We start from the raw sequence: 13,677 nt of genomic DNA, 5'->3' as shown, positions 1-13,677 counted from the left end.
TTGTGCACGTGTGGCGTAGCTACTCTTTCTGGTGGATTCTTAATGCGCGTGCATCCTATCATCCATTCCTTGTTTACTGTTTAGAAGAAAGCGTGCAGTCAGTGACTACAGTCTGGAAGTCCCAAACCATGCTTTTCTGAACTTTTTCTGCGGTCACAAAAGGTGACCTTGAGTGGGTAACCACATGATACCACAAGTCATCCTTTGTCTTTCTGTCGCGAACGCCCCTTTTACCGAGCTTCGGTCATAAAATGGGGGCAACATGTGTCATTGCCTCGGAGGCTCGCTCTTCAATGAAGAGAGCGTTGAGGAAAACGCTCACCATTCAACCTTCATGTTGGGATCACCCATCGGCTCCAGGCGAGTCTCGAAGTGGACGCTCTGACCTTCCTTTACAGCATTGGGTCCTTGAAGCGGTTGTGTGAACTTTGGCTTCTCTGTTATGGACATCTACATTGGGAGGGGCGGTACAACGTCAGCTTCGTCAGAAAGGCAATTGAGAGAAATTTACCTCTTCGAATTCGGATCGTTGATAGTGCGAGGAATCCTCCAAATGTTGGATCTTCTGGAGGCCACCAGGGTGCTGAGTTTCTTTCACAATTGACGCTTGAGCTGCAATGCAATTTTGCGAAATTTGATGCAAAAGTAAGACGTCGGAAATCTGCGCACTACTGTGTTCCTTATACGGCTACTTACACACGCAGACGAGACGGCCCTGTGTGGTGGCTGAACCGATAGAGTTGGTCGCTTGACAGGTGTACACACCAGAATCGCGGGCCTCAACTCCGCGAATTGTGAGAGAGACGTAGCCAAAGTTGAAGAAAGTCGTAGTTCGAGAGCCTGATGAAGAGAAACAAGATCATTCAGCCATTTAGATCAAAATTTTAGCAGAACAAAGCGCTGGCATACTTAACGCTTGAAAAGGAAAATAATGTAGTCTGCGATGTTCACGTTATCTGTACATTAGAGGACTGCAAACTGGTAGCGGCCGCCACTAACGAATCCCGTGACTTGCGATTAAGGTTTGCACTTACTGGCTTCTAGTGGACGTCCGTCTTTGAACCATTCAACACGCATCGAAGAGTCTCCCGTTGGCTCGAGGCGAGCTTCGAAGTGCACTGTACTGTTCTCCTTGACATTCAGCTGATCCCTTAAACCTGTCTTAAAGTTGGGCTTCATGGTTGAAACAGGTTCGAAAATGATTTCCTTAGGCGCGTGCTGGGCCATCTGGTATGCTTCCAGCTCCTGCGTCTTTCGTATGTAAGCCTCTTGCTCCGGAATGCCCAGGTCTCCAGTGACGAGGCCTTGCGCTGAGAAAGAAAGGAATAAATAAAAAGTTGACATCAAAGTTCTGCATTTGTCAGCAAGTGTGCGTCTGGTAGCACTCCTGTTGGCATAGTGTAGAAATTAAAAAAATCCTAAACAGAGTAAAAATCTGCGATATTTTCACCGTTTTAATGGTACTGAGTAGAACGACACGGAGTGCAGCGGAAGTAGTTTGGAGTGTTTTACAACTTTTTTCGTAGGTTAGTGTTGCTGTCACAAGTTTGTTCACGTTTATTACACCCTTAATAAGGTCCTGGTTAAATGCTGACTATATCCAGGAAACCAGACCAAAAGTGTCCGGTTTCCTGGCTATGTCTGGAACTTTAAGCGGGGCCTGGTTAAGAGTGTAGGCTAAGAAAACCAGCCGAATAAAAGTAAGAGATGTACGGAAAGAACCCCATTCATACGCTTAAGACCTGTCTAGCCAATGCTTGGGGTAATCTTCAATCCTATTTTTAAGCAAACGAGATACCTTGACTAGCTTTAATCTTTCGCGCTAACCGCCAGGTAAAGAATTGTGAGGATCTTCAGCAGCCGGAGCTGCGTTCAAATGAAAACTTACAAGGACCCCATCCATTTCAAAAAAGGGTTTAAACTTCGCGGTGAAGACGGGACGACAACAGGAACACATACACACACACAAGCGCGAACTTCCTACTGACTTTATTTGCGGAAAGCAGGTGATTTAAAGATTTTTCAAAGTAACAAACATAAGAGCAAGGAACAATCCCTATGACACAGTTACAAACAACAACAAAGGCGCGTGCGCATCACGTACGCGGGAGTCACCTGACGTGTCCATCTAAGAATTCTATTTCATCCCTTGATAACGATATCGAAGGACAGCTGACACAGCTATCTCCCCCTTTTTGCGATGAAAAACGCCTCAATGACTTCCCTTTCAGTTCTCGACTTAGCCTTCGATAAGAACATTGTCTTTTCAAGATGAGGCAAAGAGCTCTTGCTATCGCACCTCTTGCAATGCAGGGCGAGATTGCTGCCCGTGCCGGTGCGCAAAGATCGGTTGTGCTCCTGTGTACGCTCATTGAAACATCGGCCGGTTCCTGTTGCCGTCCCGTCTTCATCGCGCAGTTTAAACCCTTTTTGAAACCATGAACCGACTAGCCCAACAACATCTATCATTGTAACAGCGAGCAAGCTCACCTTTGACCCTCAAGGTCGCCGTAGACACAGCCTCTCCCTTGGCGTTAGTGGCCCTGCACATGTACACTCCGGAATCCTCATAACGGAGTGACATGATGTTCAGGGAGACGTAGCCAAAGCTAAAAGTGCTGTTGATGCGTGAGCCTGGAAATGTGCAAGATGCATAATGGTAAGCAGAAGAAACTCGTGGTTTTTCAGTGAAACAGGCAAACTTATTCGCACTTTGCACGCGATGTTGCATGCAGTGGTATCGTTCTAAAACGTTTGTAGCGTAATAAATACCTGTGGTCAGCGGTTGGCCGTTAAGGAACCATTCCACCTTCATAGTGGAATCATTTACAGGAGTCAGCTGGGCTTCGAAGTGACAATTCGAACCTTCCAGAGAAAGAAATGCCCACGTACATTAATTACTCCCCAGCAAATGCGATATACGATTACATTGTTTTCTTTCATTCGGTTAAGCAAACTTTAAATGAAAGTCCAGTCACTCTGTCAATCTTGCTCTTGCTATAATTGTAAGCAGTTCGCTTTACCTTCGAGAAGGTTGTCCTTGTTGCTCAGAGGTCTGATGAATACAGGTTTCGTAAGGGTCGCGGTCTCGTCGATTGACAACTGGCGGGAGTATTTCTCGGCGTCTTCCAGTTCCTGAATGGCTCTAATGCTGTCTTCCTGGATGGCTTTGCGTTCGATTGCTGGCCGAGCTGTAGCATTAAAGCGGAGAAGAAAAAAAATTGAGGGTCAATTGGAGGGATCGATCGCATTCCAGGGCAACTATTACTGAATAACGCCATGCGAAATGCATATTGAGTCGCATAAAACCTGCTCACTCACCTGTGCATCGCAGTGTGGCCGTGGTCGTCGCCTCTCCGGCTTCGTTTGTTGCCCGGCAGACATATACGCCAGAATCCTCAGGATACACATGCAGAAGCGTCAACGCCACATATCCAAAACGGTACGTGGTCATTACACGGGAGCCTGGAATAATGGGTAAAAGTCAGTATAAATTAAAAAAAAACATAAACACGCAAACAAAAGATAGATAGAGCAAATTTATTAGAAGGCAGAGAGGTCGGCCTGAGCTTGAGCGCTCTAGCCTGCTACTCTGCACAGGGGAAAAGGGGAAGGGAAAAAAAGAGTAATGAAGATGATGATGGGGACAGGAAGAGGTAATGCGTATGTACAATAACCACGAAACACAGTGGTCTTCTTAAAGTCTATCGTCAAGTCCTGTACTCTTGATAAAATCTATGAATGCTCTTGTAGCAGTCGGTGATGCTGTCTGGTCGGAAATTGCGGACAACACGCAAACAAAGCATGCGGATTTTCGAGCAGACGTAGTGCCTCAAGATAATACGCATTAAAAGTGAATAAACTGATGTGAAAAGCTTTTGCACATAGTTATGTGGTAATCATTACTTAAGTTTCACACGATAGCATGGGGAAAATACGGACGACTTAATGAACACAGACAGCTGCGCACTCACTTGCTTCAATAGGGCGTCCGTTACAGAACCACTCAATGATCATGGTTTCGTCCCCGATGGGGATCAGTCGAGCGTCGAGGTGGCCGCGCTCGCCTTCGTGCAGGACAAGGTCCTGCAAGTGTGTAGTGAAGGCCGGCTTCTGGGGCGCCCTCTCGTCCTCCGGTCCCCGCACTGGCTGATAGGCGCGCTCCACGTGACGCAGCCAGATGGTCTCGCGTGGTGGCGACTTCCTGTGGATGGTCACAAAAACACGGAAGGTTGGTGACAGGTGCAATGATTTTATCCCTCGTGTTTCAAGCAACTGTCTCTGCACTTACTCGGGCGATATAACTTTGGTTGGCTTGGGAAGGTGAAGCGACCATGGTTCAGTGTGCTTCTTCGGTTCAGCTGCAGTGAGCACGGAAGAGCGTGAAGTGATTACTCTGTTCCTTATTGATTCGTGCCATCTGTCACACTAGTAACGAGATACGTTGTCTGATTCCGTCCGTTAAGTGATACACTTCTATTAGAATACCTACTTAACACATGCAGTCGCGCCCTTGTTGCCGTCGAACCAGCCTGGTTTTGCGCAGTGCACTGGTACCACGCCGAATCTGAGGCTGTGGCACGGTTCAGGTACAGTGCTGAGCTTCCTTCTTGCGTCTCTGCAAAACGAAAAGAAGTGAGCTTCATGTAAGCCACCATTATATGCTAGAAATGGGCAGCGTTGAGCTGCAGCGGCGTTTAGAACAGGGCTCGTTAGTGACACCGCAATGAAGGGTATACTCACCAATGATAAGGTTCGGCGGCTGCGAGTGGACTTGTCGACCATCCTTTTGCCAGGTAATCCGCGGTGTCGGCGTACCCACGGCACGGCAATGCAGCGTCACAGACTCGCCCTCTCGCACGTTGAGTGACTGAAAGCGCTCGACGAACTTGGGTGCCACCACCTGCTCCTTTTCGATGACCACAAGGTGTACTTCAAAGCGGCACTCGCCGCTCTTGTTGTTGGCGATGCACGTCCACGTGCCGGCGTCCTCCCGCGATGCCGCCGTGATCATAAGTGCGTGCTGGCCTCCTTCGTTGACAAGAAGCTTGTGCGTGGCGTCATCGTTGACGGGGACTCCGTTACGCAGCCATGTTATGTCTGGGAACGGCCGTCCCGACACACGTAGGTCGAAGCGCACCATCTTGCCTTCGGTGACCTCCTGGTCTTGGGGTATTTTGGTGAAGCTGGGCTTGAGCGTTCGGGATGTTTCTGTCATGACGAAACTGGATGAGTCTGCCTGTCTTGGCTCCTCGCTGCAAATGATGGAAGGAATGTGAATAAAATGCAAAAGTGTAGTCTCACTTCATCAAACACAGGCCATGCAGTAGCAAATACTTTGCACCAAAGTGTGGTTACTTACGCCTTAGGCATAGATTCAATAACCAAGTGCGCAGAGCAGGCGACGCAGCCTTGTTGATTTACAGCGAGGACCGTGTAGTAACCGGCGTCCTCAAGCAGAGCCATGTGGACGCGGAGGATGTATGTAGATCCTTGCTGCTCCATGATCACCCTCTGTGATGCTTGAAGGCGCTCGCCATTTCGGAACCAATAAACCTGCGTTTTCGACATAGGCGCTATTCCAGTGGGGAACAGGAAGCAGATGTTTCAGATTCGTTACCTGTGCTGGAGGATTGGATGCGATTTTAACTGTGAATGTGGCATCAGATCCTTCCAGAAGCTTGGAGTTCCGTGGCCGTGCCTGAATCATAGGTGCAGAAATTGGCACTCCGGGTACTGCCGGCAGAGGCGCCTGCTCACGTCCAATGAGGAACTGCCGGAACTCCACTTCGCGCAAGAGCCGGTACTCGAATGTGTCCACTCTGAAAGTCTGCAAGTTGTACGAAAACATACGACATCCATGAGCTATTGGGCTCTGCATGAGTAATCGCCAAGGACAGTACGTGCTCACGCGCATACGTGCGCTTATATAGCACATTGTATTTTCGACTGAGACGGCTGGAAGCTCAATCTTATTCAGCCTTCAAAAAATAACACTTAATTCTGATACTATCTTTGATGCGAAGTGCAAATTTTGCTTGCTGATTGTTACCCGGCCGATGACGTCAGTGCCAGCTAGACAGTCTACACCACTCTCAGCATCCTGTGAGCTTGCGCCCTGTCAGTCACTTAGTCCACACATTTTGTAGTCCGTTGCATTTTCAGACATGTAAGAAGCACCGAGTTTCTCATGCCTTCTTACGCCCGGCAGCGTTCGTGAATGCGACGTTATTGCTGTGACACCCGATGCAGCATTATTAGCAAGACAGAGAAACGGGACATATACGCTTTTTTAAGGCTGTCTGTAAGGCCCAATACATTCACAAGCACTTCTCTCAATCACTGTGTTTTATCAGTGCTCTCTGAAAAGTTTTTTGTATAATGGAAGGCTTAATTTTTCGTGATGTGCCTATTTTGTAACCTCATTCATCTAAATCGAAATGTTCTTAGTAAGTTATTTTTTCTCGTTGTTGCAGTTGATCTTCCTCAAACAAGAATCCCTTACCTGGTCGTGGCCAGCAAAGTAGTGAATTGGCGAAACGCCATCTTGCACTTGTGTCCTCGAGTCGATGACTTGCGTCCTTTGAACTGTCGTCATCTGTTGCATCTGACCACGCATAACAGCTGCCGCTGCCGCTGTAACGGAGGGAAACGAGCGTTTAAATACCATCTGGCTTACGTAACATGCTCACTTCTCATTAGCCCATTCAAGTAAGCTCAGCCGGAGTAGTAACAATATTTCCTCTCATCCTCATCGCCGTGTTTATTGGCATTGGCTTATGTATTGGCCGTGACTTATTTGGTATTGCTTTCTTCACATGTTCTCAAGGGCACTGTGCACACTCGATGTGCCTCACGTCCCGCTTATCCCGCTTTGCAAGCTAAACATATTTTTTACCAGAGTGGAAGGTAGTGAAGGAACCACTTCCAGCCCTCCATGTTTCAGCCACTGCCCACACGTTGTATTACAGCGGCAGCCGGAACATTTTCACAGGTCACCATCGAGGCTCATTCACGGTTTACCACAAACATCGATGTACCATGGGTTGCGTGCAAGGGCATACGTGTATGCACTTGACGACGCTGTGGGGCCACGCACTCACCGCGGATGGTAAGGGTAAGCGAGGCCTCGCCCGCACAGTTGACGGCCGAGCAATTGTAGTCGCCGTCATCCTCGGCTGTCAGGTTGCGGATGTGCAGGCAGCAGATGCCTGTCGTCGGGTCGTAAGTCACCTGGCGCCTCGGGTCGTTTCGCAGCGGCATGCCCCGCCGCGTGAACACCACCTCGGGAGGTGGGTTCCCGTGTACCTTGACCTGGAACTTGGCATCAGATCCTTCGTACAGCAGCCCGCCGCCCTGAGTTATTGGCTCGAACGTGGGCGGGCTGGCGTTCGGAGGCCCCCACCTGCAAAAGGTGTGTAGAGGGAAGGCGTACGCGTGAGACAGGGTCGTCACCTGCTTCTGAACTGTTTTGTTCACCTCGGCCATCACTGCTCACTGAATTCTGAATCAGGGACACGGAACTCCACCAAACCGAGGAACATTCAAATGCTAATTTACAGAAGGTAAGTCGTGTCAGCCATATACTCAGTGCATCCTCGAAGTGTGTGTGTGTGTGTGTGTGTGTGTGTGTGTGTGTGTGTGTGTGTGTGTGTGTGTGTGTGTGTGTGTGTGTGTGCGTGTGCGTGTGCGTGTGCGTGTGCGTGTGTGTGTGTGTGTTATAGGAACGCAACCATACAACATGGCAACATTCAATGCGTGACATGTGTCACCCGTGACACGCGATAACCGGTCAACATGAGCACAGAGGTTGAACGTCTACCTGAGCATGTCACGAATGTAACAAAGATGCCACTGTGAAATAAAAAAAATCTAAAAAATGTGAATAAACAAATTGTCCTAAATCTGCCCTCTCCATATTTTAAAGCTTTGTGCCTGTGTTCTCCTAAGCAAGTATAAAAATTTCATTCACTCATTTCGGAAACATCACGGAGGCCTAGAATGTTCTAACTGATGACCACACTCGTCAGGCATACTATCTCTAGACTAATCCTCAAGCTCGCCACTATTCTGCTCGTGCACCCTGTAATGAACAAACACTCCAATGTCTAAGCGGTGAAGCACTGACACACATTTCACAGTCCTACCCGTCGCTATCAGCGGTGGTCCACATCGCCTGGTTAACTCCGCTTGTCTGCAGTGCGACGCCGCTTGCAGCGCAACTTAAGACTCGACTCGAGACGAAATCACGCCGCAACCTTCACTTATAGTAACACCGATTGCTAACAACGTCACACATCCCGCAGTTTTTGGAATGCTGCCTGAAAAATACGCTCGAAGTGGACGCGCGCGAAGAAAATAAAACGAGAAGGCAGAAAACGATGGTGACAGAAGAAGACCAACGAGGCGTGACTCACGCTGACAAAAGTGTTCGTCGTCACTCATACTGTTGCAGTGCCGGGCGTGAGTCACTGACCACCACGGCTCCCTCGCCATTCTTTCTTTTTGGTTTCTCCCGCGACAACGACGCCGGTGTTCCGAAAACGTCTCGACCTGAACACCGGTCATATCAGATTCCGACCGCCGATGCCCACGCCAGTTCGCGGCACATGGGCGCTACCGCGCACATATTACGAAATCACTAGTCCCCGACTGCAGCGCCAATTTGACGAATCGTTCCCCACTTAGGTATGACGCGTTAGCAACGCCCAAGAACTGATGATCTGTTTAGAGCTAATGCTCAGTTACAATATGGCATTAAATAACGCTATCTTATGGCATTCGCACCTTATATTCAAAAGCCTTCTCGGCTGTTTGATTACGTAAGATGATTTGAACGTAAGATGGTTTCCAATCTGACAAATCTGACAACACGGGTTGGCGACGGGTGTAGGGCCACGTGCTTTGCACTCTATACCACTTCGTTTCCGAACCGATTGCTCACTTCATATAATGCTTCTCGAACCGCTGCTTTCGGACATCGCAAATAGAAGGAGACTTCCGTGCTAAACACAAAACAGCGCACATGACTTACATAGCACATGGGGGTCACCCAACGGCTTTCCAAAGCATATTAAATATGTGTTCTGAGAACACGACCATCACAAGTCGGTTTGACGAACCTAAAGTAAATTTTTTTCTTTAGGTTCAATTTTACCTCAATCTCGTGAAATTTGAAGACAGTTGAAACGTTACTGCTCTATGCTATAAACAAGATATTATGTATGCGGACAAAGTAACACTCTTTATTGATTGATATGGTAAAACGTGCTTTTCATGAACATATCAATGAAAATACAGCATCGTATTTAGGACTGCCGCGCTGGCGTTGCACCCTATAGAGTTTTATGCCATTCCGCGGTATATAAAACATATTGTGTGGTTGCTCCTCCTCGCCTTTCATCATACAACAACCTACGTTACGTTAGTGTCAGTTTTCTCGAAAGATTCCAGCAACAGTCTAATTGGACCACTTTCTGCATAACAGCTGTGTAAATCGCATATGCCATAGACCATCTCCTGGCTACACCCCAATGGCCTGTCCCACCTCCTTCAAAGTATGTGCGTGCCGTGAAACGGGATCAATAGACTGTGGAATAGCTATTATCAGCACCGTATCAGCTTCATCCTGCTATCCTGTCTCTGCATTTCCTGCAAACCCTTTCGCAAACGCGATGTATATAGCAGACTAGAGCCACGGCATTCTGACCAAGCTCTCTATTTTTTTTCTCATTAAAGATCCTCTCTTTCACTTTCCGCATTCAACTGACATCTCATACTTGGCGAGTACCAAAAAAATCACATACTAGTTCATTTTGAGATGGATTGAATGCATGTGGAATGTAATTTACAAGAAGCCTGAAGGTCAAAATAATTTTCCTAGAAGTAACTGCATTGATCCTCTGAGATGTAAAGCCACGATATTAAGCCGTGTATATGTAGTCATGTAAGTATTGCGCTAGCGTGTTGCATTATCTATCAACAGAATATTGAAATATCGGCAAACGAAGCACAAAATAAAATTGCACCCTATGTGCTGTTAATCTATGCACTTCACCGTGCCGTGTATCCTGTAGGTTTGCTGGCTGCTGCAATAGCTGCCATCCGAGCTTATGTTCTATGGGACGCGGTGTACTACAATAACGCTCCAGTTTCCTCGCTGGCAGTTGCGCAGTAAGCGCTAGCTGCCCGTTATGCAACGCAGTATAGCGCCTCAGCAGCGGCCGCCGCGTGTCGTGGCGCTTCTCCAGCCGGCCGCCACCACAAGTATAGACCGGGGCCCGGGCTTGAGGTTTTGCTGTTCTGACTCGCATGCCAGCCCCGCCAACGGGAAACACGTATCTGGAGCGCCGGTCCAAAAACAGACGCCGGCCCGCCACCGCCGCACCCTCGCATATTCCAACCGGGCTGCTGCTGGTGTAGTTGGGGCTGAGGCATGCGTCAACGTGTGCCTTTCAGGACGTATTGGCTTTCCGTCCAGCGCGGGCGGGGCGCGCTGGGCGAACGTAAAAATGCTGCGGCCGCTGTCGTTACCCTCTCTCAGTGAGAGGGGGCAGCTGCGCTCGTTATTTGGTTGTGGTACTCGTGAGTGCGGGTTTTACTGGACCTACAGACAGAGCGCACATTACGCGATGGCCGTCGCACTTTCAACGAACACCTTAGGCCGATATGATGTTTGCTTTTTACAAAAAACAAAACAAAAAAGAATGTCAACTGCACTCTGCGTGTCAGGCGTCCTTGCGTATAAGACGACCTTATCTCTCGAAGACTTCTGTCAAGACCGCGTGACGAAGACATAAATCGTGTGTCCAGCTACAACGTCGGCAAAGGCTTGCGCAGCCAATGAGTCAACCTCTAGCGCGAAGAAGGGGAAAAAATAAAGACGATGAATCTTATGAACGCGCCCTTCCACCTCCGCCTTGATTTCAACCCTCTGCTAATCCACCCCTTCATTCCTGCCTCCCCGACCAGCTGTCCTCTTTTAGCAAAGCGTCCTAAGAATACTCAAGGGCATGGAGTCATGGAAGCCATGTTGCAGGCAGGCGAGCACCGCAATCTTTCGGCGCTGAGTTTAGATATCAAAACGACTACGTGTGTGTCGTGGGCGATAAAATAATGTCGTGTGAAGGAAAATGACCTTCGGAAAATGTTTTCTCGGCACTTTTCCTCGAAGGAATAAAGGAACCAATTGAGCAAGAAAAGAAAAATGCGGCGAAAAGGCAAACTATGAAGATTTGTCGCATTGGGTACTCGTCCACTTTATCTTCCCAGGCTGCTTATTTCTGTGAGCAAACCACTTGTTGAACAATGCCGAAATTCTTCGAAAGATGAGGGCTGTTTTCTTGAGCATCGGCCGAGGTGGTGTAATGTTTATGGTTCTTGACTTGTGACCCGAAGGTCGCGGGATCGAATCCCGGCCGCGGCGGTCGCATTTCGATGGTGGCGAAAGGCTGGAGGCCCATGTGGTTAAATTTAGGTACACGTTAAAAAACTCCCGGTGTTCGAAATTTCCGGAGGCCTCCACTACGGCATCTCTCATAATAACATCGTGGCTTTGGGACCTAAAACCTCAAAAATTAATATCGCTAAATGGCATACCATGAAGGGGTGCACTGTCGCTATTTTGGGGCACTTGTGTACTGTGACATATGAGTGAGATGACGTGAGCGCTTAAATTTAATGTCTAATATTATGCAAAGTTACTCAAATTTATCTTTGGAAGAAGGAAATTTTTTTAGCCGTATTAACATTGATGGACCATATAATTGTCCAGAAGTTGATTCAATTTTATCTGTTAAATTACCGATCAGATTGCTGAAACAACTGAAATGTGAGAAAGAAAATGCATGAAACGACAATACATTTCGCTACTTCTTGGGCAGCGATATCTGGAAAGTTTATTTTATAAGTGATGCTAGACTGTAAAGCCATGACATCGAATGGTACCGAGTAGTGCTGATCACTATCACCCTGACGGCCGCGGCCACGGGTAACGCGGCACCGGAAGAAAGAATGTGTTCGTAATGTTTAGGTCTGAGTCTATAGTAATGTTGTTTTTACCACGCTTGGTGGAAAGTGCGGTAAGTGCGGCACATCACTGAGCCATAAGATTTTGTTTATAAAAGTCAGGCTTCTGCCTGGTGATGAATCACGGATTCGATTCCCGGCTGTGACAGCTGCACCCTGATAAGAACAAATTGGGAGAAACTCGATGCGCTAGGAGTACACCAAGGAAAGCAATCATAGGTTCCTTTTTGTATGCAATATTAAACAAAATCAATCAATCAATCAATCAATCAATCAATCAATCATTATCGCTATTCTATAGATGCTTAACCGTACGTTCATTGATATACGGCAAAATATGTATCGTACTCCCTCCTGATAAGCAGTCTTGTTTTGCTTGAATTACATTACTGTGATACAATAGCAAACTGCTTTAAATAAAATTGAATTAGAATGCATAAATGCTTTATATTTTTCTCGATTAATCATCCTTGAAAGTTGTTTCCAGAACAGCTAATGTATTCCAGCAGGAACATATTTCATATTGGTTGTAATTTTCTGCGCGCACATGGCATCCTATCGAGACACCTTCCCACAACAACGCAATGGCTGACGTTTTTACAAACGCACTCATTGCGTCCTTGTAAAAAGATTTGCTTTGTTAGCATCCTTATATGGTTGTAGGGGTCGAAAATTAAGCCTGATACAAGCTCTGATATCCCAATTAAAAAAAAAATTAAAAAGCTGCTTGAATATTCGTGGCGTACATTTCTCGGTTATAACTACAGATAGTACGTAATCTGTTCCAATGCAAAAATTTGTCTTCTGCAACTCACTTTTGAGTGGACTTTTTACTTTCAGTACGCCAAGCTTCATTCAAGTATTTCTATGTGGTATGATTGACTGAATTAAGACATTTTGTAAGATTTGTCATCGGAAACTACTGAACAAGATTCTCATCGGTACATTGCAAACGTGAACATCGTGTTGCCTCCCGTTAATATGTGTTCTTTCTTCTCTGTTTATTTTACACCTCCTCTCCTTAGATCAACCTTTATTCCCATCACCCCTGTTCAAAGCGCATCGTGGCCAGCCTGTACATACACTGGCAAACCTCCCTGCTTTTTTTTATCTTGTTTCTCTTTATTGAAAAAAAAAAACTCCAAGGAGAAAAACTGAATTAGTTTAGACTGATAAAGTATTCTTGAAGAACTCTACTTTCGTTGATTTCATGGCATTATATCTAGATTATTAGAAAAGAAAACGACCTCCAAACTTTTATTTTTGAATTTCACGCAAAAACCACATAGCCTGCACGTCACTTCCGCCTAATGTTTGTAGTAACCAAGCAGTATTTTACTTCAACGAAGTTGTCTCCTCTCTCTCTCTCTCTCTCTCTCTCTCTGTGTGTGTGTGTGTGTGTGTGTGTGTGTGTGTGTGTGTGTGTGTGTGTGTGTGTGTGTGTGTGTGTGTGTGTGTGTGTGTGGCGCCACGAATTCGTTCGCGAAACTGTCCAAGTTCAGCCTCTGCGTGTTTTAGAATACAATGTGATCCATCGCCAGAAAAAAAAATTAAAGTAGCCCGAGGTGATGACGCTAAAGTATATGACATCACGACGAGCAAGTGTGGAAACTTCGAGGTGGTGTCACCACCCGTCTTTCCAGTTGGCGT

At 47.0% G+C, this 13,677-nt stretch overlaps 1 protein-coding gene across 1 annotated transcript in view; it reads right to left on the bottom strand.

The window, feature by feature from the left end:
- The window catches only part of LOC119379038 (titin), a 294,770-nt gene that overhangs the window by 219,929 nt on the left and 61,164 nt on the right, over nucleotides 1-13,677 (bottom strand). Inside the window, exons 30-45 of the mRNA XM_049412985.1 lie at nucleotides 7,104-7,405; nucleotides 6,506-6,636; nucleotides 5,621-5,830; nucleotides 5,363-5,556; nucleotides 4,744-5,255; nucleotides 4,493-4,618; nucleotides 4,292-4,361; nucleotides 3,975-4,204; nucleotides 3,322-3,465; nucleotides 3,024-3,191; nucleotides 2,773-2,865; nucleotides 2,491-2,634; nucleotides 1,035-1,310; nucleotides 697-840; nucleotides 512-612; nucleotides 323-450 (exon numbers count right to left, since the gene is read on the bottom strand). Of these exons, the coding sequence (XP_049268942.1) occupies nucleotides 323-450; nucleotides 512-612; nucleotides 697-840; nucleotides 1,035-1,310; nucleotides 2,491-2,634; nucleotides 2,773-2,865; nucleotides 3,024-3,191; nucleotides 3,322-3,465; nucleotides 3,975-4,204; nucleotides 4,292-4,361; nucleotides 4,493-4,618; nucleotides 4,744-5,255; nucleotides 5,363-5,556; nucleotides 5,621-5,830; nucleotides 6,506-6,636; nucleotides 7,104-7,405 (2,973 nt within the window). The remainder of the gene's footprint in view (nucleotides 1-322; nucleotides 451-511; nucleotides 613-696; nucleotides 841-1,034; nucleotides 1,311-2,490; nucleotides 2,635-2,772; nucleotides 2,866-3,023; nucleotides 3,192-3,321; nucleotides 3,466-3,974; nucleotides 4,205-4,291; nucleotides 4,362-4,492; nucleotides 4,619-4,743; nucleotides 5,256-5,362; nucleotides 5,557-5,620; nucleotides 5,831-6,505; nucleotides 6,637-7,103; nucleotides 7,406-13,677) is intronic.

Source organism: Rhipicephalus sanguineus, chromosome 1, assembly GCF_013339695.2.
Source record: "Rhipicephalus sanguineus isolate Rsan-2018 chromosome 1, BIME_Rsan_1.4, whole genome shotgun sequence".
Lineage (NCBI taxonomy): Eukaryota > Metazoa > Arthropoda > Arachnida > Ixodida > Ixodidae > Rhipicephalus > Rhipicephalus sanguineus.
The sequence above is the reverse complement of the archived record's forward strand: the minus strand, read 5'-3'. Positions and strand labels throughout refer to the sequence as shown.